Source organism: Cyphellophora europaea, assembly GCF_000365145.1.
Source record: "Cyphellophora europaea CBS 101466 unplaced genomic scaffold supercont1.10, whole genome shotgun sequence".
NCBI lineage: Eukaryota > Fungi > Ascomycota > Eurotiomycetes > Chaetothyriales > Cyphellophoraceae > Cyphellophora > Cyphellophora europaea.
Window position 1 is genome coordinate 148,070 of NW_008481798.1, and position 22,769 is coordinate 170,838.

At 54.4% G+C, this 22,769-nt stretch overlaps 9 protein-coding genes across 9 annotated transcripts; 5 read left to right on the top strand and 4 right to left on the bottom strand.

Moving 5' to 3' along the window:
• Positions 1 to 1,024: 1,024 nt before the first annotated feature.
• HMPREF1541_09137 (uncharacterized protein) lies at positions 1,025 to 3,398 on the bottom strand (the record flags this gene model as incomplete). Its single annotated transcript, XM_008713812.1, has 2 exons — positions 1,025 to 1,250; positions 1,309 to 3,398. 2 exons carry the CDS (start codon positions 3,396 to 3,398, stop codon positions 1,025 to 1,027), a joined length of 2,316 nt encoding a protein of 771 aa, XP_008712034.1.
• Positions 3,399 to 4,081: 683 nt separating this feature from the next.
• On the bottom strand, positions 4,082 to 5,293 carry HMPREF1541_09138 (uncharacterized protein; the record flags this gene model as incomplete). The annotated part of the gene is made up of 1 exon (XM_008713813.1): positions 4,082 to 5,293. One exon carries the CDS (start codon positions 5,291 to 5,293, stop codon positions 4,082 to 4,084), a length of 1,212 nt encoding a protein of 403 aa, XP_008712035.1.
• A 310-nt stretch (positions 5,294 to 5,603) lies between these two features.
• HMPREF1541_09139 (uncharacterized protein) lies at positions 5,604 to 6,396 on the top strand (the record flags this gene model as incomplete). The annotated part of the gene is made up of 3 exons (XM_008713814.1): positions 5,604 to 5,801; positions 5,856 to 6,122; positions 6,190 to 6,396. 3 exons carry the CDS (start codon positions 5,604 to 5,606, stop codon positions 6,394 to 6,396), a joined length of 672 nt encoding a protein of 223 aa, XP_008712036.1.
• A 1,148-nt stretch (positions 6,397 to 7,544) lies between these two features.
• HMPREF1541_09140 (COP9 signalosome complex subunit 2) lies at positions 7,545 to 9,075 on the top strand (the record flags this gene model as incomplete). The annotated part of the gene is made up of 2 exons (XM_008713815.1): positions 7,545 to 7,585; positions 7,635 to 9,075. The coding sequence occupies 2 exons, from the start codon at positions 7,545 to 7,547 to the stop codon at positions 9,073 to 9,075; spliced, it is 1,482 nt and encodes a 493-aa protein (XP_008712037.1).
• A 2,531-nt stretch (positions 9,076 to 11,606) lies between these two features.
• On the top strand, positions 11,607 to 13,103 carry HMPREF1541_09141 (uncharacterized protein; the record flags this gene model as incomplete). The annotated part of the gene is made up of 5 exons (XM_008713816.1): positions 11,607 to 11,678; positions 11,727 to 11,813; positions 11,859 to 11,922; positions 11,971 to 12,508; positions 12,557 to 13,103. 5 exons carry the CDS (start codon positions 11,607 to 11,609, stop codon positions 13,101 to 13,103), a joined length of 1,308 nt encoding a protein of 435 aa, XP_008712038.1.
• A 1,197-nt stretch (positions 13,104 to 14,300) lies between these two features.
• HMPREF1541_09142 (lipoyl(octanoyl) transferase) lies at positions 14,301 to 15,386 on the bottom strand (the record flags this gene model as incomplete). Its single annotated transcript, XM_008713817.1, has 1 exon — positions 14,301 to 15,386. One exon carries the CDS (start codon positions 15,384 to 15,386, stop codon positions 14,301 to 14,303), a length of 1,086 nt encoding a protein of 361 aa, XP_008712039.1.
• A 1,010-nt stretch (positions 15,387 to 16,396) lies between these two features.
• HMPREF1541_09143 (uncharacterized protein) lies at positions 16,397 to 17,563 on the bottom strand (the record flags this gene model as incomplete). The annotated part of the gene is made up of 1 exon (XM_008713818.1): positions 16,397 to 17,563. The coding sequence occupies one exon, from the start codon at positions 17,561 to 17,563 to the stop codon at positions 16,397 to 16,399; it is 1,167 nt and encodes a 388-aa protein (XP_008712040.1).
• A 1,156-nt stretch (positions 17,564 to 18,719) lies between these two features.
• HMPREF1541_09144 (acyl-CoA thioesterase II) lies at positions 18,720 to 19,767 on the top strand (the record flags this gene model as incomplete). Its single annotated transcript, XM_008713819.1, has 2 exons — positions 18,720 to 18,831; positions 18,890 to 19,767. The coding sequence occupies 2 exons, from the start codon at positions 18,720 to 18,722 to the stop codon at positions 19,765 to 19,767; spliced, it is 990 nt and encodes a 329-aa protein (XP_008712041.1).
• Positions 19,768 to 21,005: 1,238 nt separating this feature from the next.
• On the top strand, positions 21,006 to 22,751 carry HMPREF1541_09145 (uncharacterized protein; the record flags this gene model as incomplete). Its single annotated transcript, XM_008713820.1, has 2 exons — positions 21,006 to 22,027; positions 22,190 to 22,751. 2 exons carry the CDS (start codon positions 21,006 to 21,008, stop codon positions 22,749 to 22,751), a joined length of 1,584 nt encoding a protein of 527 aa, XP_008712042.1.
• Between the last annotated feature and the right edge of the window lie 18 nt (positions 22,752 to 22,769).

A 22,769-nucleotide genomic window follows, 5' to 3' on the forward strand; every position in this document is an offset into this window, starting at 1 on the left:
TTCTCCTACGACCTTGCAACTATTCTGAATATACCAACACCCAAGCAAGCAAAGGGTCTATCTGAACAGCTCCAGCAAAGCCTCACGCTCAAGCTCTCCCTCAGAACCATGTCTACCCCCACCACCAACACCGCAGAAGACGAAGCCCAACAATTCGAGCACTTCAGAACCCGCTTCATGACTGCCGGAGCACGCAGCCGCCCCAGCATCCTGCAATTCCAGACCGACAATCGCGACGACTGGGTGAAGCTCCCGCGCGCCAAACGGCAGGAAATCATCGAGAGCTGGCAGTGGGTGTCGATGCCTGTAGAGGGCTGGCTGCCGCCTGTGCAACCCCGTTCTCCTGATTTCTAAGCACGTGAGCAAGACGACGAGGAATTGGTTTGCTTGAGTGGCCTCGATTCATTCCCTCAGCACCAAGTCAGGCGTCCAGGATTGCCATCGCCGTTCAGGTCGGAGCCAGATACGGCAGTTGTCGGTGAGGCGTGGGCGATGCTGTATGTCGCGGTATCCTGTGTGTGTAGACGGCGCATACCCAACTAAAAAGACCTCGATCGATCCTTTTGCAAGCTAGCTGCACATCACCATTTTGGGGATGCCCATTGATTTCCATATCAGCCCAGCCTATTCTGCATCAATGACTTCTCCCCATCCACTTCCTCAGAGAGAAGCCCCCCTGGCAGGCGCTGGCTGAGTACGAGCGCGGGGAGATGTTTTGCCTCCTCGGCTTGGAGGGAAGGGAGGGAGAGGTCTCTGGTGATAATGGATCTTGACTCTGCGACGGCACAAAAATGGCCTTATGCTTAAGATCACTTCTTTGAGCATGAGCGTTGATTGGTCTAAACGATACTAGCACGCGGCAGCGCTTCTGTCTACTGTCTAGCAGACCGCAAATGATATGAGGATAGTTTAAGTACTGTACTCCCTACTGCCCTGAAAGCACCGTGAACGCCCGCCGTGCGTTCGTTTCATACCCACGTCTCGTTAACCCAGCAGCCAGTCCCACTGCAACCAACACCAACGCTCAAGCAACAACAGCAACAGGACCGTCCTGTCCCTCCTCCACCTCTGCCTCTACCACAGCCTCTTCGCCCGCTTCCTGAAGCGTATGCTCATCATCGAAACCATCCAACTTGACCTCGGTGGCCTTCTGGAATTTTGCCCAGGGCGTGAGGATGCCGAGAGCTCGGCGCATGTGCATCGGCACCAGAGACAAGCCGTAGACGTATGAGGCGTTGACCCAACCGAACCTGTTTCGAACGTTAGTCTTCCGTTAAGTGTGGGACCGGGGTGCCGAAAACTTATTACCCTTCCAAAGGCGCGCCACTGAATGCGGCGCCTTGATTGCCGTACTCGGCTTCCACCCGGTGAGCGGCAGACTCGACGGTGACATTGTACTTTTCGACCACGACGCCGTTGTGGTCGACGAAAGAGGTCAAGATCATGTGCAGCCACTTGTAGGCTAGACGCTGCGTCTCGTCCACGTAACCGTACTGCTTGAGACCGCCCCAGGCGAGCATCTGATGAGGAGCCCAGCCTGACGGGTAATCCCACTGTCGGTTGGGCGCCGTGAGCTCTGTCTTGTTGTGACCGATAGAATCTGCGCTGCCACTTGCGAGCCCTCCTACGTCTTCTAGTTTCGGCAAAGCATTGAGCACCAGGGCGGCGCCCTGACGAGGTGTGGCGGCTCCAGCCCACATGGGCCAGAAAGTGGTAGCAGATTTGTATGTCGTTTGCCGCTTCCGAACAGTGTCATAGTCAAAGTACATGCCTTGCTTTTCGTTCCATAAGAATTTGTCCATGCGTGCCTTGCGCATTTTAGCGCGGCGGTCCCATGTTGCGGAGGTCTCGTAGCCGTCAATGCGGTTGGCCTCGGTTTGGAATTCGGGCGGCATTATCAACTGGTCCTTGAAGAATTGCCGGATACACCAAGCAATATCGATCTCATATTTGTAAAGACAGGAGTTGAGATCAACGGTGGCGAGGTTTGCTGCAACTTTCTCCAGCCGATATGTGGTATCATGACCACTCTCTCTGACGGCTCGGTCGTGTAAGAAGTATTCGTCTAGGTCGGGCTCCTCGACCTCATCCGCGTTGTACGCCGCGACAAATTGGTCAAAAGACATGCCGTGTTTCTCAGCATACGGTGTCAGCAGATGTGTGAAGTGGGAGGCTTCAGTTTCGGGCGGAATGCCAGCGCCACGAGGTCGATATCGGGACAAGCCAGTCGCGACATCGTATCGAGGCTCAGATGTCCAAACATTATAGTACTCCTTGATAGCAGCGCGAATAGCCAGACGCAAGAATTCGAGAGCGCCTTCCTGATGCTTGATCTTGTCGTAGACCTTCATGGCCATATCGGTGAGGAAAGGTGGCTGTGATCGAGTGAGGTAGTACGATCGATTGGCGTTCAGAATCTTGCCGTAATGCTGAATGCAGAAAGCAAAGTTGACAACCATCGACTTGGCAATCTCAACCTTGCCATTCTCCAGCAGTCCGAGCGAAGTCATGTAGCTGTCCCATCCGTACAGCTCATTGAATCGACCTCCGGGAACGATAAAGGGCTCTCCTTTCAGAGTCTCCTCCCCGTCTTCCTTCACCAGGTTCATCGCTAGAGCAAGGATACCAGGGGTGCCGTTGAGTGATCGCACGAATCTGGGATCGTCGACACCATTTTCGGGTAATTTCCTCACATCGAGATTGATCTCGGGGCGATCTCGTGCCACCTTGCAGTAATAATCATACTGCTCGGGGCAGCCGTGAGGTACGTAGATTCGCGGACGTGGATTTGGAGTGCGATCCTTGGGATCTTTACCAGCTTTTGCAATCAGGTCACCGTCGAGGCGGCGTTCCAGATTCTTCCAGAACTCGTCACGAATGCGGCGCGACAATCTGTTCACCGGATTCTCATTTAGGCGTGACCGATGAATCTTGACGACCTTCTTGCCCAGCGCCTTAGCTAGTGTCAACTCCTGCAAGAGATTGCTGATCATGTAGTTGCCTCGAACATCCACACTGCGAAACCCCGCCGAGCCGAATGTACCGAGATTGATATGTTTGGGGCCATGGTCGTCGATGGTAATTTGTTGGTCACCATTAATGTCTTCGCGTTCATGCAGATCGTTCAATGTCGCTTCAACGTCAACCAGGAGTTCCTGGTGCTGCTGAGACCACTCATCGTGACTTTGGCGACGCGCAGGGTAGTTGGATCTTGTGGGAGTGAGTGTGAGCTGGCGTGTAGACTTGATGTAGGAGTTTATGGATCTGTTGCTTCCAGTACCTAGCAACTCCTGTCGTACCGCATTATCGTTGTCATAGTAGACAGCAGGTGACGAGTATGGGTTTCGGCGCTCAAGGCTGGTGGATCGTTGGCGGGCGTCTCCTCCTAGCAAGCTCATGGGCGCAAAGAAAAAATTGAGAAAGCAGACAAGGTATCCAAGGGCGATAGACCAGAACAAGGAACAGAGTCAACTTGAAATACAAGAGGAGTAAGGAAACGTAGGAACAATTGCGAATGTGTCGAGGTTTGGGAACAATGCAAGATCGGGGTACCGGTACGTCACTTGATGACTTGCATGGAGGAAGGTGGAAACTGGAAACCTTTGTTGTTTTGACGGTCCAGTAAACGCCTGCCCAACCCCAATAAAAACAGATAACGGAATACACGCAGGCGGGATTTGAGCATCAGACAAGACCCCCCCATCGACTCGGCGGCCTACGCAGGCCTGTGATAGTGGCTAAAATTTCCTTAAAAATCCTCAGCTACGGCTTCTAAGCAGAACTTGGAGATCGGCCCTCTCCACACCGCAAGAAATCTCGTACTGAAGGCGGGACTGGCACACCCGCAACATCAACCCCAAGGCTCTAGTCGCGGATCCCTGCGGCTCTAGAACGGGTTTGCGGAGCTCGGTGTTGCCGCATGGATGGTGTGTCGGTGCTATACTCGGCTGAATGCAAAATAGTACTGCTCTGCACGGCCTGGCAGTAACTTGGCGCCCAAGAGCAACGGCAGCATGACTCTTGGGTGTTGAGGGCCTGCTGTAAGTTTGTATTCGTGCTATATACCAGTGGCGACTACTGCTCATTCTTCCTCGCTCGTCCTACTGGAAACGCCAGTCCGCCCCATTCGATCAGCTAGGCTCATGCTATTGAAGTTGCTCTTGTGAATGTTGTTGACAAAATCCGCGCGACCACCATACTTTGCATTCCGCGCCCGAGCACTATCATCTTGTTCAGCAGCAGCCTTGTCTCGAGACTCGATTTCGGCCAGTCTCCTTTCTCGCTGATTGTCGAGCTCGGCCGCATCATGTTGCATTGCCGCTAGTTTCGCAGCTCTGTCGTCTGTCTGCGGCCCTCCATCACTCTTATCTTTTGAGGATCGAGACTGAGACGGCCGTGGCGCATACCAGCTTTGCGTTTTTCTGACTCCGCCATTTTGCTCCTGTCTCTTTTCGCGATAAGGTGATCTAGAGCCTGACCTGGTTCGTCTTCGCTCCTCGGGTGAATAGGACCGCCTACGACGGTATGGGGAAGCTGATCGTTTGGACCGGCGGGGAGATCTTGAGCGCGAGCGGGAATATGAAGGTGATCTTTGTCGCTGCCGCGGACGCTCGCTCCTATCCTCCCTATCGCCGCGTTCTCGGGATCTGCGCCGCTTATGCCGATCTCGACTCTCGTCTTCATCCTCGTAAGCACGCGATCGATGGTGCCTATGCCTATCGTGATCAACTCGGTGTCTGTGATGATGTTTCCGCCGCTTATGATCTCGGTCTGACGAGCGCGGCTCATCTTGACCCGCGGCTTTGAGTAGTAGCTTGCGCTTCAGAGGATCGTTCATCATGGCCTCGTAGGCCGCTTGTTCCTGCCTTTTGATCGCAAGCATCGGGTCTTCTCGTATTTTCGAAGCGGTGTCCCGAGCTGTGTTGGCGCTCTGCATGGCCATGAATGATTCTTCAGGCGCAGCTTTCTCCAGCTTCTGGTTCTCATTTCCCTTCAGAAGACCATCGATTCGCCTCTTTCCTAGAAGATAGCCTTCCATTTCCTCGGTCGTTCCGACCTGGCCGCTGGAGGGGCCACTGTACATCCATTCGACCCTAGATTGTCGCTTCTTGCCGCCTGCGGCCTCTTGCAAGTCTTGCAGCTCCTGTATCTGTCGCTCCTCTTCCCGCTCACGCCTGATTTGATCAATCTTCTTTCGCTCTTCAAGTGCTTTCTGCTCTTCTTCCCACACCCTCTTCTGATTGCTCATGAGCACTGGGTGCCATGACTTCTTGAGATTGAGATCGCCACCCATCTTAGGGACTGCCGCGGCAGAACGACCTCAATAACCAGAAAGGAATATGGATCTTCGATCGATCCAACTCGTAGCCACTCGACGGGGCCGAGCGCGGACACAACGTATATGAGCGGTTCGGTGGGAAGTCGCAGTAATGCGGTGAAGAAATATGGGGTAAAAAGTTCCAAGATGGCATTTGCCTTGTGGCCTCGCGCACAGACCAGTCGTTTATCGATAGCAGCCTAACCACGTCCGTTCAGGTTTTGACCGCAAATCGTTAAGTGACCGGTAGTAGTCTTTGCGCTGTTTTTACCACAAGAAGATGCCCATGTCGGATGCTGAGGTAAAGCGTCTTGCTTACTCTGAGTATTGGAACGAGCGTTATGCCGAAGTGGGCTCCGATGGCCAAGTGCACGAATGGTTTAGGTCTTTTACCGATCTCGAGCCGTTCTTTACCCGTCATCTATTTCAAATACGAGGGCCAGAAACATTGCCAAAGATCCTGCATCTAGGTTCGGGAGACAGCGTAATTACTCGATTCCAGATCTCGTACTCGGTGTGAATACTGAATCTACAGCAGACCATACCCCAAGATCTATTCAAAAGAGGCTACACCAATCAGATTTGCGTGGACTTCTCCTCAGTCGTTGTCGAGACCATGTCGAAAAGGCACGCTGGTATAAGTGGCATCACCTGGATGCAGACCGATGTTCGCAGTATGGATCAGATCTCGTCGGAATCCATCGATGTCGCGTTCGACAAGGGGACATTAGATGCTATGATTCATGGCAGCCCCTGGAATCCTCCTGCTGATGTTCTGGAGAACACTGGTCAATATCTTCGAGAGGTATGTTGGAATTCCCTGCCGGTCCGATTCATGCCCCTGCATAGAGTTAACCACGTCTATTCTCCAGGTCTTCCGTGTCTTAAATGTTAATTCCACGTTTCTTTACGTCACATACCGTCAGCCTCACTTTGTAAGACCTCTCCTTAATTGCGAAGGCGTCGAATGGGATTTGAAGATGGATGTTCTGGGTGGTACAGACAACACCTTTGACTATCACGGCTTTGTCCTCAAGAAGGTTGCATCATCAGTAGCCTCGTCAAGCGGGCCCAGCTGACGACAGGAGCCTACGCCATCGTGATGATTGATACGATCGTACAAGCCTTGCTCGTCTTTTGGAGTCCAGGTCGACCATCCCGTGAGACGTGCATCAGTGCTCCCAAGGAAACGCAAGGATACTCAGCAACCTTTGCTGTAGGACCGAAATTTCCGGCCTGACCAAAGTGCATTGAAGCTGCTGCGACTTACCCAGCAGTATTAATGTCAACAGCTGCAAACCGTAGAGTCTTCATCTCTGCTTCATCTCCGAGGCACTGAAGTTCAGAGGTGTCCCGGCTGCCGGGCGGCAGATAGAGAGTTCGCAAGCGGCTGTTGATGCCAATGCCTGGCCGACTCAAACGGTCCCACGCGAGCTCCAGGACCTATCCCGAATCGAAAGCGTTGCGGAGCAGTCGCCTCTCTGCACAAGGTGTCCCATTGATAAGACTACACCTTGCATGACGATGGCGTGTTGAGCCACATCATATCTCTCCACGGCGACGAGAACTCTTCCTCCCAAAACAATTTGCTGAAAACCACTGACCATGCGATGCCACGATTGCAGAGTGGAGATTCTGAGCCACGATCTCACGAGCCACTGGAATTTGGAGGCGGCGGTAGACGGTGTCCTTCAAACTGTTGCACGCGATGACGCTGAACATGTCTACTAGGGTTTTACTTCGCTCCTCATCTTGGGCGACACGATACCTTCGTTGCAACACCTGGCCGAAGTTCATAGCTTCCATGGGCAAATGCAACCTAACAGCTTTATCAGTCAAGACAGCATCTGCTGCACCTGCGCCATGCCCTTACCGAGGCTCGTCTGCGGCGAAACATCCATGCCGATTGGAGTGTCTCCTCGAGTATTGTACGCGGTTGCGAAGTGGGCGGGGCGAATCCGGGGCAAACGAGGGAGATCAGATATCTTGGCATTATGTACTTATCGATAACGCGTTTCCGTTAGGCATCATAGTCGATCCCGGTGCTCTAGAGAAGTGAACGCGCACACTTCGCCAACTGTCCAACTGATCTTTGGGTACATCTTCAGTGCATTCCTTCCATCCCTATGCATTCGCCAGTCAGTACCATCGACACGCAATCGCATTGCTAGAGAGGACTGGCCATATCTAGCTCTTCCCCACTTCTCTTCCTTGAACGCACTTCAGGATGTCGGACGACGATGATTTCATGCAAGATTCAGACGCCGAGTATGTCTGGTCAGCCGAACTCTGGCGCCTAACGTTGACAATTCCACAGGTATGACTTCGAGTACGAGGATGATGACGAGCCAGAGGGTGGTGATGTTGATATCGAGAACAAATACTACAATGCTAAGCAGCTCAAGGCTGACAGCCCGGAAGAGGCGGTAGAAGAGTTCTTGGGGGTACCTTCGCTCGAGGAGACGAAAGGCGACTGGGGCTTCAAAGGTCTCAAACAAGCCATCAAGCTCGAGTTCGCGCTCGGCCGTTACGAAGATGCGGTCAAGCACTACAAGGAGCTCCTCACCTATGTCAAGTCGGCCGTGACGCGCAACTATTCCGAGAAGTCCATCAATAACATGCTCGACTACATCGAGAAGACGGCTTCGGATCAGACGGCCTACAAGTGCATGGAAGAGTTCTATTCGTTGACTCTTGAGACCTTCCAGGCGACCAATAACGAACGACTAGCCCTCAAAACAAATGTCAAGCTTGCGAAGCTGTATCTCGACAAGAAAGAGTACAACCAGCTCTCAAGCAAAGTCCGCGAGATCCATAAAGCCTGTCTGAGGGAAGATGGCACGTCCGACCCCGGCAAAGGCACGTATTCTCTCGAGGCATATGCGCTAGAGATTCAGATGTACGCCGAGATGAAGAACAACAAGAGATTGAAGGCGATCTACCAGAAGGCGTTGACCGTCAGGTCTGCTGTGCCTCACCCCAAAGTCCAGGGTGTCATCCGGGAATGTGGAGGCAAGATGCACATGAGCGAGGAAAATTGGAAAGACGCCCAGAGCGACTTTTTCGAGTCGTTCAAGAACTACGATGAAGCGGGTTCCATGCAGCGTATCCAGGTCCTCAAGTATCTGGTCCTCACCACCATGTTGATGAAATCAACCATCAACCCGTTCGATTCCCAAGAAACGAAGCCGTATCGAAATAACCCACGCATCTCGGCCATGACTGATCTGGTTGATGCATATCAGCGAGATGACATCCACCGCTACGAATCGATCTTGCATGACAATCAGGACTTACTCGAAGACCCTTTCATTGCGGAGAACATTGATGAGGTCAGCCGAAATATGCGCAGCAAGGCGGTCCTGAAGCTGATTGCGCCGTATTCTCGCTTCACCTTACGATTCGTGGCCAAGCACATCAAGGTCACGGAAAGTGAGGTGCAAGACATCCTAGGCGTGCTGATTGTGGACAAGAAGCTCAAGGCGCAGATTGATCAGGAGCATGGCACAGTGACGGTAGGAGGCGAGAACTCGGAGCATCTACAGCGTCTGCGTGATTGGACCTCGGCTATGGACTCTCTCTTCACTACCGTTCTCAACGATGGTGAGGGATTCAAGATCAACGACAGCCAGTCTGCACCTGCTGGGGACATTGCGTACTCGAGTCCATTGGAGAGTAACATTTCTCTTGCAGCCCGAACGCACGGCAAGAAGATGGGAGGTCGAGGCCGTGGTGGAAAGGGTATCATGTCGTATTGAGCTAACGCATAGCCACGGCCAAGCACAAATAATTGCAATTTGGGCCAGGGGAGGGGGGGTATTCAAAGACTGGCTAGACATTCGCCAGGGTCTATGCATGTTGGGTCGGCAATCGAGCTTCAACTGCCGCCACCGATCGCTTTCCAGATCAATTCGATCGCCAACAGGAACAGGCAGGCCCGAAGCGGACGGGTACGAGACGGACCGCCTGTGCAATGCGACGCTGATACGACAAAATGTCAGCAAGGCTCTGTCAGCGGCCGGGTGAGTGCAACCACCCTTGACAGAACTATCGAGAAGTCAAAGGCCTTTGACAGGGACAACAGCGGCACCAGTATGCTGCTGAGAATACGAGAACAAACGAGCTTTGAAAAAGTGGCCTGATGATCTGCAAGCACACCAAGTTTGACATACATGACGGACTGACAGTCCCAGTTGTACAGGGATTATTAAGGAATGAGACAGCATGTCCTGGGATTCCCCGGCTAGGCGGTGCCTGGACCCTGAGGGCAGAGGGCGCTCATGCATCTTCATAAGCGATTTTGCAGCCTGATTGGCTGCTGCTGGACCGCAGCGGGAGCGTGGACGTTGAGACGCGATATGGACATGGGCTGAATATAACAGGTCACATTTTCCTATCCCGCCTATCTGTTGCCGCCGCTGCAGTTTGCTTCTTACCCTAGGTGATGTCCAGGACACGGCGTGCACTCTGACCAGTCCAGATGGTGATACTGCCATGACTACTCTGACAAGGCAATTTGCTGGCCTTGCCATTAGCACCTGTCACGTAGAATGTCAAGCAGGGGTCGACTGTCATTGACGCTAGCAGCCATGCATCGCGAACCATGGCATCCACAACCTGTACACCAGTCGCGCAATATCAGGCATCTCGTGCAGCGTGAACGGTATTGTGGGCACGGAAACTATGTTCCGGAGGCGGAATGGGTGCCAACAATGGCGGTGGCCACGCACAAGTCCATGTTATGACCAGGGGAATAATCCTGCAGTTTGACCAAGAAGAGGGGCTCGTTTTCGACACTAATGTTAGTTTAGCCCCTTCGGTCCTGACGATCGAGATTCTGTACAGTAGACTGTGGTCTGGACTAGCCCTTTTTGCAGGCGAGGGCAGAAAGTACTGCGTTGGGTCACCCTGGACGAGCAAGCTGCCACGGCTGCACGCGAATCCACGACTGTAGATAGCGTGCACTGCCAGACCATCAAGGGCACACTTCTGTAGAGACCGAAATTCAGTGCCGACAGATAGCGCACAGCAAGGTGAGGTCATATCATGAAGCCGGCATCGATGGTCCAGCGGCACCCTCTCGCCTAAGAAGTGGGGTTTGCCTCTTTGACAGTCATCCCCGGTGATGCCCCTGGTGTTCCTGTGGTTTAAGCAGTGGCAAGCTGATCAGACGAGGATCTGTTCTTGGGCTTCGCTGCGTAACGGCGGATTGGCCAATCACATTTGACCAGGACCAGTTGACTGCTTGTCGCTGTCTCCAACCCGCCGCCTCAACATCACCCCTCCATCATCCTCTCCTCCTCCCGCCACCAGCTGCAATCCGGACAGCGCTTCCGCCATTTCCTCCTCCACCCGGTCCATCGTTTGGCGCTGCAGGAAACATATCAAGCTTCCCCTTTCGTGTCAGAACCTCGTTAGCGGCTCGTCTACCTTGACCAGAATACAGGCACGACCTGCCATTTCCCCCGTCTAGTGGCTGACTGCCCACGCAGCTCGCCCTCGTGTTGGTCCAAATATTTCCGTTACTTAGCCCGGTACCTACTTGGTTGCGCCATCTACCAGCCCAAGCCGAGGTGCTCATCTTTGCCTTCTCACCATCCTAGTCCGCTGGACCCCGGTTCGCTCCCGTCTGTCATCAACCGCCACCTGCCTCTCTCTTCCACTGGCCCTACACCCAGGGATATCTCGTTGACAGCGACTTCTCCCCGCATAGACAGCCGTGCAGCCGTCCCCTCAAACGTGCTCATCCTGTCGAGACCCGTTCTTACCTCCCGAGAGCTAGCGATTAGCGAGGACTGTGTCATCAGCGCATGGGAGTGCGGGCTAATCATTCCAGGCTTGCCAAGGCCTAGCCAGGATCGCTGAGGAAATAACGCTCGCACGCGACTGGGTGCCTCTGCGCTACTGACTGCATGTTCCGGATCGGCGTTGTCAGATCAGTACAAGACCTCTTTATTCTCTTCCGAGTGTCAAATTGAACGTAAGTCCACCACACCTCTCCCATCCAACGTACTTTGTGCACCATTTTGTCAGATGCTTTTCTTGCACCTCGAGTCAGGTCTTGTACTCCTCAATGGCATGTTACTTCCCTCCCATGAGTGACTCATTAGGACGTGGGTTTCAGTTGCCACCCGGCTCGTTACATATGCATCAAAAGCCAGCTGAGTTCCTCATACAAGGCTCTCGCTACCACCATGCCCATTCGACACAGGCCAAGTTCATTAACCACGGTGGACCTTTGCAGAATCAGTACACCGCTAAAGAACCCTATCGACAGCCGTATTCCAACATGGTGGCGCCAAATCCGGATGAGATGGAAGAATTCCAGCGAGCCTCCGACAAGTATCAGCCAGACCTTCCAGTAATGTCGCCGACCGTCCGTCCACCCAGATTCTCCTGACACTGATAGGGTCCTTTCATCAGTGAAAAACTGCCCATTTCCGCCTTGGCTACCGAGTATGCAGAAGCAGATCCCAGATATGTAGCCAAAACGACGGTATGGAGCTCATCTACCAATCATTGGCAAATGCTGATTCACCAGTCCCTCGCAGTTGGCTACGACGCATATCGTCAAGTCAAAGGGGATGGCCAATGTGGTTGGCGTGGTACGTATGAGCTGCATACTTGGTAATGTGACTGACAAGCTGCAATAGGCGCGGTTTTCCGCTACTTCGAGATCATCGCCGAGTCCAAAGACCATGGCTTAGTCACAGTGGAAGATACTCGCATACGTTCCTTCGAAGACACTATGAAGATGGTTGGCATTGACTACGACCTCCTCGTGGATTTCTTCGAGGAAACTTGGGCGCTCTTTGGCGAGATCAAAACCGCGCTCGAAAACAACACACCGGTCCTGCCCGTTGTCAACGCAGCATTCAACGATGAGAACCGCTCAAATGCCATTGTCTACCACTTCAAGATGATGACAAGCGCCTACATGCAGCTGCATGCCGATGATTTCGAACCATTCTTGGAGATGCCACTACAAGACTATCGCCAAGCACGAATCGATCCAACCAACCAAGAGATTGATGAGATCGGCTTGCAAGCATTGAGTCGAGGTGTGTTCGCCCCGTCTGGTTTTGCTGTTGAGGTTCTATATCTGGACCGGAGCGTGGGAGATGAGGTGACGCCGCACGAGTTTATTCCTGGTGTACCTGGAACACCAACGATCAGACTACTGTACAGACCGTAAGTCCGACTCCCCGTCAAGTGAATCCCAAGTACTGATCTTGGCAGTGGTCACTACGATCTGATCTACAAACAAGACTCAAGTGTCACCGTTCTGATGACGAATGCGCCGATGCAGCCGCAGCAGATGCCTCAGAATCTAGATGAATCGTACCTCGACGATCGACTCTACGAGTACATGTTCCCCGGCACTCACATGGACCCAAGCTATCAAGCCACCGCCAGCTATCACTATAACCAGTCCCCCAGCTACAACTATCCACCCCAGAGGCACTATTCTCAGGATTCAGGGTACAATCAAGCCAACATGTACGGCACACAGCCGTTCAGCATGCCCCCAAGCCAACCGGTCATGTTCCATCCGACAGAATCGACCCCAACTCAGACTCCTGCCTACTATGCTTCCTCGCCTGAACCATATCAGTCGTCTCCAACACCGACTGTTGTGCCAAGCACGCCAGGCCCCACCGTCGCCATATCACCGACGTCAGGAGAGCCTGCCATTCGACATAGCGAGTTCAGTTCGGCCATACGTGGGCCACGCCGTGTTCAACATCTGAACATCCCTCTAAACCCTCGGACGTTCGGCAGGTGATTCATGTCTGGGGATCTCGTCGCGTGCGCTGCTGACCACTTGCTACAGTTCCTCTCAAAGCCGAGCCCATTTCACCAACCCGGACTTTGAGCCAGAGCCCTGGGACCCCAAGAACGACCTGAAGAAATGATAAAGTTCGCCGATAGAGAACGATGAGCAACCCCGTGTGTAGAGGGAGCATCCTTGGAAGGACAATCCCCAATTGCTGCTGACCCTTAGAGAGGCGCGAGTCCAATCAAACATTTGAGAAGGCCACATTATTTAATCTCGGCCCCAAAAAATGGAGACCGAAGAACAGATGACCGAAATTCGGATGAGCATGAGATGACCGAAAACGTGGATGACCGGAAGAGTTTGTGAGATCACCCAGTCCAGAATGCTTTATCGGTAGCTTTCAGACGCCATGAAGCGGTCAAGTGGCTAAGAGAAAAAAAAGACTGTGCGGGAAACCAACCATCTGGCCGGTCAAAACCAGCATGGAAACCCCGCGACCATTTGTCGGCTGGCGGCACTTCTAGCAGCCAAACTAGGTTCCCCATTGTCCATTGTCCATGGACTGGATGTGGATGTGGATGTGGATCGTTGGGCGATGCCATCGGCTGTAATGATGGATGAGTGCTTGCTTAATAGAAGCATGTCAGTTAGAATGTGAAAGAGACTTTTTTTCCTCGTCTCCTCTCCTCTCCGGCCCAATTGAACCCCAGTCCCATGTTTCGCCTGTATCATTTTTTCTTTTTTGGCAGCAGCGTATTCAGAAAGGTAGTGGCGGTGGTAAGTGACTCTTGTCGCCATATAGGTTTCGCCGAGAGCAATTTTTTTCTGATGGCCCGGGGCCCGATATCTCGGTGGAGAGAAGTAGAGAAAAGACGCTTCATGGACGACCGCGCCCGATATGTTGCTTTGATTATGACGGATGCCCTGACCAGAGCAGACCAGAGCAGCTCATTCTCTCCTGGGTACACTAGCTCGCTCACCCAGTTCAGTCATTTGCCCAGCACCGTTGCGATGCGTTTCGTTTCGTTCCGAGTCGGCGCATCATGCTTGTGTATGCGTTCGTGTGAGAAAGAGGGGGACAGAACGGTCACTCGTCCCCTGTGCTGTGCTACCGTTTGCATTTGCTCCCACGCTTGCCCTGCGCCGGCCGATGCGCGTGTTCAAATCACCTGTCCAAGCATTATCCAGTCGAGATTGGCGGCTTCAGCTCTTAATCCCCCTTTCCTCTTCCACCATCTCCTCAATCCTCAACACTCCCGTCTCTAGATCCCGCACATCCCCCTCCGCGAGCTCGAGCTCCAGCGTGCGGACTCCCTGCACCGTCTCCTTTCCACTGCCACTCATCTCATTGAGACCAAGAACCAGCTCCTCCGCCAGCCTGTTCGCCACGGGCCCAACGTGTGTTTGGGCTGGGTCGGCGCCTTCGCGCGTCAGCCACGTGGTGCGTTTCCCTTCGAGGCCGCAGGCGACGATGCGGCCGAAGCCCCATGAGAGATAGCCTTTTTCCTCGGCGTCGCTGCTGCCCCCGTCTTCCCCTACCACTGCCTCGGCATTGGCATCGGTATCGGCACTGGCACCGGCAGGAAGCGGCACCGGAAGCTGGTCATCAAACACAAACCTCCCCCTCTCCGCCTCCTCTATCCCCTCATCCCTCACATTCAACCCCAGCCCATAGCCCCCCACCCCCCTCGAGACCTGCACGCCCAACGCACAGATCTTGCGGTCACTTGCCCCTCCCTCCCCGTCATCAGTCAGCATCCAGACGCCAGGATCCCCCGCGCTGCGCCCCGTCGCCCTCCTCCTCCGCTGTGTCAATTGGTTTCCAGTGGCGAGGAAGGCATCGCACGTCCGTATCACGGCGCCCTCGAGCAAGGAGACATAGCAGCGCGCTGAGAGGCCGAAGCGGCGTAAATCCACGAGCGGGAAGGCGGTGAGTTGTCCCGGGCCGTGGTAGGTGAGGAGGCCGCCGCGGGAGGAGGCGTGGAAGGTGGCGGCGGTGGCGGAGCGGGTGAGGAAGGCGATTTGTGAGGGAGATAGAGGGTGCTGTTGGAGGTGGCGGCGGCCGACGGTGTAGGTTGGGGGGGTGGTGAAGGTTAGGAGGATTGGTGGTGGTGGTGGGGGTTTGTGGGTTGGGGTGGGGGCTTTGAGAGCCGCGCGGTGCCGCCAGTGCAGGTTCAAGAGAGAGTCTTGGAGGCGGAGGGCGGTGGTGTACTGGATGCGTGAGGGGAGCCGGATGTGTAGCAGCTTTAGTGGGTGTGCAGCGCCTGTGGCGGGCGAGGGTGGTGCCATGAGAGGTCCTTGACTTGACTTGGACCAAACTTTGCCGGGACGGCGAAAAGTCGCGCGTGGAGGGCGAGCGCGCGTCACGCCGTTGATAGCATCAGCTGGATGCCCCGAACGGTCGTTGTGATCGTCAACAAGCGCAACACTAGGGTGCTTGAGATATGCGAAGCCCAAAGGGAAGATGCGATTTTGAGGACATGCAAGCAGTTTGACGTACAAAACGTGGCGATCACTCGATCTTTTTGATGCCCCTAAAGCCAACTCAGCAGGCGAGGGGGTGCAGCTAAGATAGGGCTATAGCGGATCGGCCCGTCCTTTTCCGGGCCCGGGGGGGATGTAATTGTCAGGCGCCCAGCGTGCGAAATAAAGACTGTTCGCCGCCTTGGTTCGGCTGGTGATGAGATAACTTCCTGTAATGCCCAGACTTGCTCCGAATGGGAGGCCTGATGTGCCTCTTTTTTTGAGGCACAGCAACGAAAAGGGCGTCGGATGAGGTCATTAGGACGAAGCGCCATCTTTGCGCGGCGGCTCAGGATCTCGACTTGTATTGGGAATGCAAAGGGAGAGGAGATCTGATTTTGAATTAAAGAAACAAGTGTCTTCATTCGAAGTCCATGTACCTTTCTCCTAGATAAACATTGCAACTATTCGACATTGAAGAGCATAATATGGGTATCCTAGCCATCACAAACAAAAGATCCAAAGTCCATAGACATGCGTATATCCTCTCTCGACTCTGCAACGATCGTAAACGCCTGGGTCGAATCTTCTTGAGGCCTTCACTTCCGCCGGGGGCGGTCCTCGACTACCGTCTCCTTTTGGTCCAACCCTCAGGAATTATTGTAGCGACTGCCTGATTACCATGTAGAGGTCTGCCGAGTACTCTACCTTCCGTATTGAGTCCGGACGGGGGGCTCTAGGGCCAAGTCCTCTTCATCTCGCGTTGCATGTTTTACAGGCAATGAACAGACCGTTCGATCGTAATTCGTAAATCATCATCGGAGGTTTCCGCCCTTTCATCTCCCCGCAGGTAGCTCCGACGCAAAGTCTCTGGGATTGTAACGATACTGGCCTGGAGCTTGCTCAACTCTCGGACTAGAAGAGCTAGCTTGTGAGCCACCCCATCCAGAGCTGGCCTCTGTACCTCCGTGAGGGGTGCTCTGAGGTCGCGAACCAAGATTGTAACCGTTTTCGCCCGAAAGCTCCGAATATGTTGAAGCACGATGTCCTTGTGACTGCATGTTTGGTGATGGCATTGGGGAACGGTGATTGAAGGATGTATCGCCCTCCATTTCGATTGCGAGGCCGGGATTACTGTTGTGGAACTGCTGCGTCGGAGCCTGGCCTTGACCGGGTACCGAACCCATCATCTCCATCATGTTGGGGTGAGGAATACCTGGGCTGGGTTGAGGCTGAAGAGTGCCATTGTTGTATAGTGCTTGACGCAGCGACTCTTCCCGCTTCCGGAGAACGTCCGAGCTTGAAATCATAGTATGGCGTTTACTGAAAGGATCCTGACCGGGTCCAGGCGAGTAAGGTACCTGACCTGTTGCAGACAGGCCAGGTGATCCAGGTGGTTGAGGCGAGTGACCGGCCATGTTCTGCTGCTCGTCCTGAAGCTTGTGGGCATCCATCATTTGTCGTAGGATCTCGGCATCAATGAGCTCTGCTTTCTTGATCAGGCGCGCAATCATGACTTTAGAAGCTTCTTTCATTCCCTTTTTGACAAAGGATACCATAGTAAAGTTGCACTTGATCTCGATATCTTCGCGCAAGTAAAGGCCATCGGCGGGTGCCTGACTACCGAGCTCACGGGCCTCTGGCGGCTCACCTGGCTGGTTCCCACGGATGGAGTACTTGACGCGCAGATCGACACCGCCGGGAACATAAACGTGAGTCTGCAGACCCCAGGGCATGTCATGGTAGACACCTCTGAAGCTAATCTTGCCCGAGCCCAGCTTGCCGGTACCGGGTATAATCTGTATTCTTTCGGTGATCTCGTACCATGTTGAGAAGTATTCGTCGGCCGGAGCGTCTCTTGGAGGTTTAATCTGGTTGTAACTGAGGACGAGTGGGTTCAGTTCGATGAGCTCGCCGTGGCTGTGGAGCATGTCGATACCCAGCTGGCGGGGAATATGGGATGGGATTGGGGTCACCTGGGTGTAGGCGACCTTTCGAGGCATTGCGACGGTGGACGATGATGGTGGTGGTGGTGGTGAGGAGTAAGCGATTGCGATATTTGTTCGAGAAGGACGTTTGTCTCAGTAAAAGGTGGTCGAAATTAGCTGCTGACCTGGGCGGCGCAGGGCTGATGTGGTTTGGTTCGGATGTTGCTCACTGCCGGCTGGCCGATGATGCAACAGCCAAGCTCAAGGCGATTATCGGTGTAGCGATTACGCGGCTGCGATTCAAGAAGTGTTGGCGGTGTTGATAATGACCAGGAATCCTTTCGCGAAGAAAGCGAGACGTCGAGAGTGCGTAGTGAGCCTTCGGTAAGCAGAGGGTAGAGGATTACGGTGGTGAGTGGGCGATCCTGTAATCATCTCTAGGTAGGATTGCTTCTAAGTTAAAGCCCGGCTGACAGAGACTCTAGTCCTTCTGGGCATAGTCTGTCCCTGCTTAAGGCGGAGCAAACGAGATGCGATTAGCTGCTCCAGGGGGTTAGTGGAGAGAAAACCTACCCTCCTGCTTGGACGCTTGGATGCTCAACCAGGGTTAGGCCTAAGAATAAGACGGATCATCCCCACCGAGACTTGTCGGATTTGGGCTCAACTCATTCTTACATAGAGGCCGGCCCCCGAACAGCCTCGTCGCTGCAGACCGGCAGGCTACCATTTCGCGGAATAAGTCGCGTTGGGATACAGATAAGCTTGTCTTCGGTCTTTTGGTCGCAACATGCCCTTGAGAAATCAATGCGACGGTCGTCGGCGAAGGCAGCAATGATTTCGCGTTCTGACGGGTGGCTTGGGCTTGTCGTTTGGCATGCTTGAATTAAGAAAAGATGGGCGGCCATGATGAAGCCATCAGGGGCTACGAGCCGCAAAACGTCATTATCGTCGCAGCCCTGGTTGCTGTTGGGCTCAGTCAGGAGTACATACAGTATGGGCTTGGATGTTATTCATAATTCCTGCGCCCGAATTTCATCCTAACTCTAGAGCACGGCCGAACAGGCGACTGGGGGCTGAGGCCTGTGCCCAGACCGTGGTACCGAGGTACCGGGTCTCCGGCGGCTACTCACCAACACCGAGACCGTCCCGTCAAGCATCAACGACACCTTGCAAATAAGCATTGATGATATTCATGAACTGACAACCCTTTCGCGAACCGCCGGCCGCAATTATGGCGGGTCCTGTGGACGAGGTCAACGCTTTGCTGAAGCAGATGGCAGTCGAGAAGGTCGCCGAAGATGTGTTCATTTCCAAGGAACCCCCGGCCCGCATGGGAAATAAGAGTAAATCCCCCTTTCGACGGCGCAACCCGTCCCTATGCTGACCGTGGTCCGTTACCAGAATCAATTGCTTACGGCGGTTGCACGAGAGCCTTCGCCATGAATGCTGCCAGCCAGACCGTGAAGACGGGGTTTAATCTCTACTCTTGCCTCGGATTCTTCCTGGGCCCGGCCAGGATTGACCGGTCGGTCAAATGCACTGTTTACAGAATTCGAGAGACCAAGTCTTTTGCTACTCGACGAGTAGTCGTATCGCAAACCTTGCCTGACGGTTCGGAGCGGAGATGTCTCGAGGTCACCGCTGATTTTCAGGCTACCGAACCTGCTGCATTCATGGTGTTCCAACCAGCACCTCTTCGCCAGTATCAGATGCCGCCGCAGGTACAATCCAAGTCAGAGGCACGCGATCACTTTATTGCTGGTGGGATGGCGACGGAACATTCGGGCACTCGTCTCGATGACATGTTCATTCTAATGAGCCGATGCTGGGAACAAAAGCCATGTCCCGAAGGCGTTTCCGGCCAGAACTTGCTTGGCTTCGCAAAGCATCTCACCACCGATCAAGACCATCTGCCGATTGTTGACAAAGTCTCTGCCGAGTGGTATCGCGCCAAAGGTGACTTACCTACCACTGCCGACCAAGTCTCCGCTCTGGCATTCAACATGGACGGTGGCCTGGCCTTCATACCACTGATCCATGATCACAAGTACCTCGAAGACGTTGGCGCTTGCTCATCACTCGACTTTGCATTGCGCGTCTTTTCCAACAGTTTCGACCTTACCAAGTGGCACCTCAAGGAGCGGAAAGCTATCGCGGGCGAGGGTGGCCGCACTTATTCTGAAGCCCGCTTGTTTGATGAGGCTGGCAACCTGGTCGCTATCGAATCCCAGCAATCAATCATGAGACCTCCACCAACAAAGCAAACGGTGAAGTTATAGGTATGTATTCCGAAAGTGGTCCTGGATATAGATAGACGATACCTAGACCTTAGACGAATGTCACTTCCAGGCGGCGCTTATAGCCTTTACCGTTTTCATTTTGCAGCTCTACAATGCTGTTCAGCAACTAGCTGACTAAGCCCAGGAAGAGTACGAGCCTCTGTCCACTCAGCAAGCAGTGTGACTTGACTGTACTGCATCTGCAACAGGCGCGCCCGAGATTGCTCCACGGAACGTGTTGTCTTACTCAGAACGTTATAACTGAATGTGCAGATATGTACATAAACGATACTCAGGTTTCCAGATCACGATTATATTGTCTCTTCCATCCCAACCATGGTGTTGGAAGGGGGACGGCAGAGACGGTATGTCGGTCTGTATCCCGCCCATGATGGCTACTTCAGGCTGCACATTTGAGCCAGCCAAGTCTCCAGTCACAGAGCCACTCCATGTGCCCGGTAGAGAGCTGTGGCACAAGTATGCGAATTCCCACTTGTCAACGTCCCAGGATGTACATTGCAACAGGCTCCTACCGGGCAGTCGCTTGTTGCAATCCCCGTTCATGCCCTCAAGCTTTGGCATACTCTCGCTGCAAGGACGAATATCTCGAGCTAAACCATGTGGACTTTGCTGAATCACTAATCGACCATACCGACTGCGCTGTCGTCCACAATGCCGGTTGTCCGCCGAGCCAATCAGATGCAGATATTTACTGCCTCGGGCCAAGACAAGCCTCGAGCAAAGGCGATCAGTAATCTTTGTTGGCCGCCATCAACGCCGTCTCCCCAAAGCTAACAGGCGCTCACGGCCGCAAGGCAATGCTATGAGCACGACATCCAAGCGCAATAGAGCGTTTAGGTTGCTATTTCGGCGCAACCACGGCGAGGAAGATGTCACGACTGCACGCTGCTTTTCCGCCGATACGATTACTGAGCTCCCCCTGAGCCCCTTGTGCTCTATAATCTGTTCTACGCGGCAAGGAGGTTAGTGCAGGCTTTTGTCTCTATGGGGTTGCTTTCTTGTGCCGAGAGAGTAAACATGGCTCTGCTAGACAAGTGCTTTTACCAAGCAACTTTCTTTAGGCTTTGGGGATCATCCTACTGCCGCCTCTTTTAAACGCACGCTGTGCCGCCTGTATCGTTGGGGGTTATGTATCAGTTGCTTTCTCAAAGCTCAGACTACCTCCAGGTCCTCTCACAGTTGTCTCCTGCTGCACAGAGCTCACATTGCTAAAGGGTATGGATGAGAAGGCCAAACCTCCTCTACCGGAGGACTCGGCATCCAGCCACTCTGGAGAGCTTGCAACGATCAGTCACACGCCCAGCACAGACGAGAAGGCAGATCAAGATGCCTCGCACCGAAGCTCACCCAACACCGCAACAGGGGATGAGGCGGCTGCCACACCTCACACGCCAAAGACTGCAATGGACTGGGATGGCCCCAATGACCCAGAAAACCCTCACAACTGGCCGATGATCAAGAAGCTATACCACGCCGGCGTGACCGCCATGCTCTCTTTCGTCGTTACGTACGGCAGCAGCACATACTCGCCCGGAATCATTCAGGTGGCCGAGGAACTCAACGTCTCCACGACGGTCGCCACGCTGGGCCTGTCGCTGTACGTCCTCGGCCTCGGCCTGGGACCCATGATATCCGCGGGCCTCTCCGAAACATACGGGCGTCGAGTCGTATACCTCTATTGCACGCCCGTCTCCCTCCTCTTCACTCTCGGGGCCGGCCTCTCCCACAACATCGCCTCCCTCCTCGCCTGCCGCTTCCTCGCGGGCGCCATCGGTGCCGGGCCCCTTGCCGTCGGCGCGGGCACCAACGCCGACCTATGGGCACCCATCGACCGCGCCACGGGCTCCGCGTTCTGGATCCTCATGCCCTTCCTCGGCCCGGCCCTCGGGCCCAGCACGTCCTCGTACCCAACGCAACTTTCCACGTGGCGCTGGGGCCAGTGGATGCTCCTCATTGCCGGCGGCGCCACCTACGCCCTCTCCCTCTTCCAGCAAGAAACCTACAAGAAAGTCATCCTGCTCCGGCGGGCAAAGAAATACAACCTCCCGCCACCCCACGACCCTTTGCCGGGTGGGCTACGCCGCATCACCGCGATCCTCAACGTGACCTGCGTGCGCTCCATGCGCATGCTCTTCACCGAGCCCATCTGCTTAGCCTTCTCCGCCTACAGCGCCTTCACCTTTGGCGTGCTCTTCGCCTTCTTCACATCCGTTACCTATGTATACCGAACCGTCTACCAGTAAGTCCAAACCTTCCCATATGAACCTCAAGCTGGCATTTTCTGTTGCCTCCAAACCCACCGGCTCCTCCATGAGCTCCAATTTCTCCCTCTCATCTACCTATCCCATGAAACACCCCCCTTATGCAGTACTGTCCATGCTAAGCCCCTCTCTCTCTCCAGCTTCACGACCGGGCAAGCCGGCCTCCCCTTCCTCGCCATCGGCATCGGCTCCGTGCTCGCCACCCTCCTCTTCCTCCTCATCGACCGCCTCAGCTACCGCTCCCAACTCCTCTCCCGCCGCCGCTCGCACGACCCCCGCCCTTTACCTCCCGAAGAACGCCTGTATGCCGCCATGCTCGGCTCTCTACTCTTGCCCCCCTCCCTCTTCTGGTTCGGCTTCAGCGCCTGTGATGCGTCGACGCACTGGATCGTGCCCACCGTCGCCCTCGGCGTCTTCGGCTGCGGCAATCTGCTGCTGTTCGACACCACGGCGACGTATCTGGTGGACACGTACGGCGCGATGGGCGGCGCGAGCGCCATGAGCGCCAACAGTTTCGCGCGGTACGGTTTGGGCGCCGCGTTTCCGCTGTTTAGCGTGCAGATGTATGAGGGGTTGGGGATTCGCTGGGCGAGTGCCCTGTTGGGGTTTGTGACGGTGGCGATGCTGCCGATTCCGTGGGTGTTTTATCGGTGGGGGAGTAGGATCAGGAAGAGGGGTGCGTTTCCGAAAAGTGATGCTTGAGTTGTCGTTGGGGGGGGG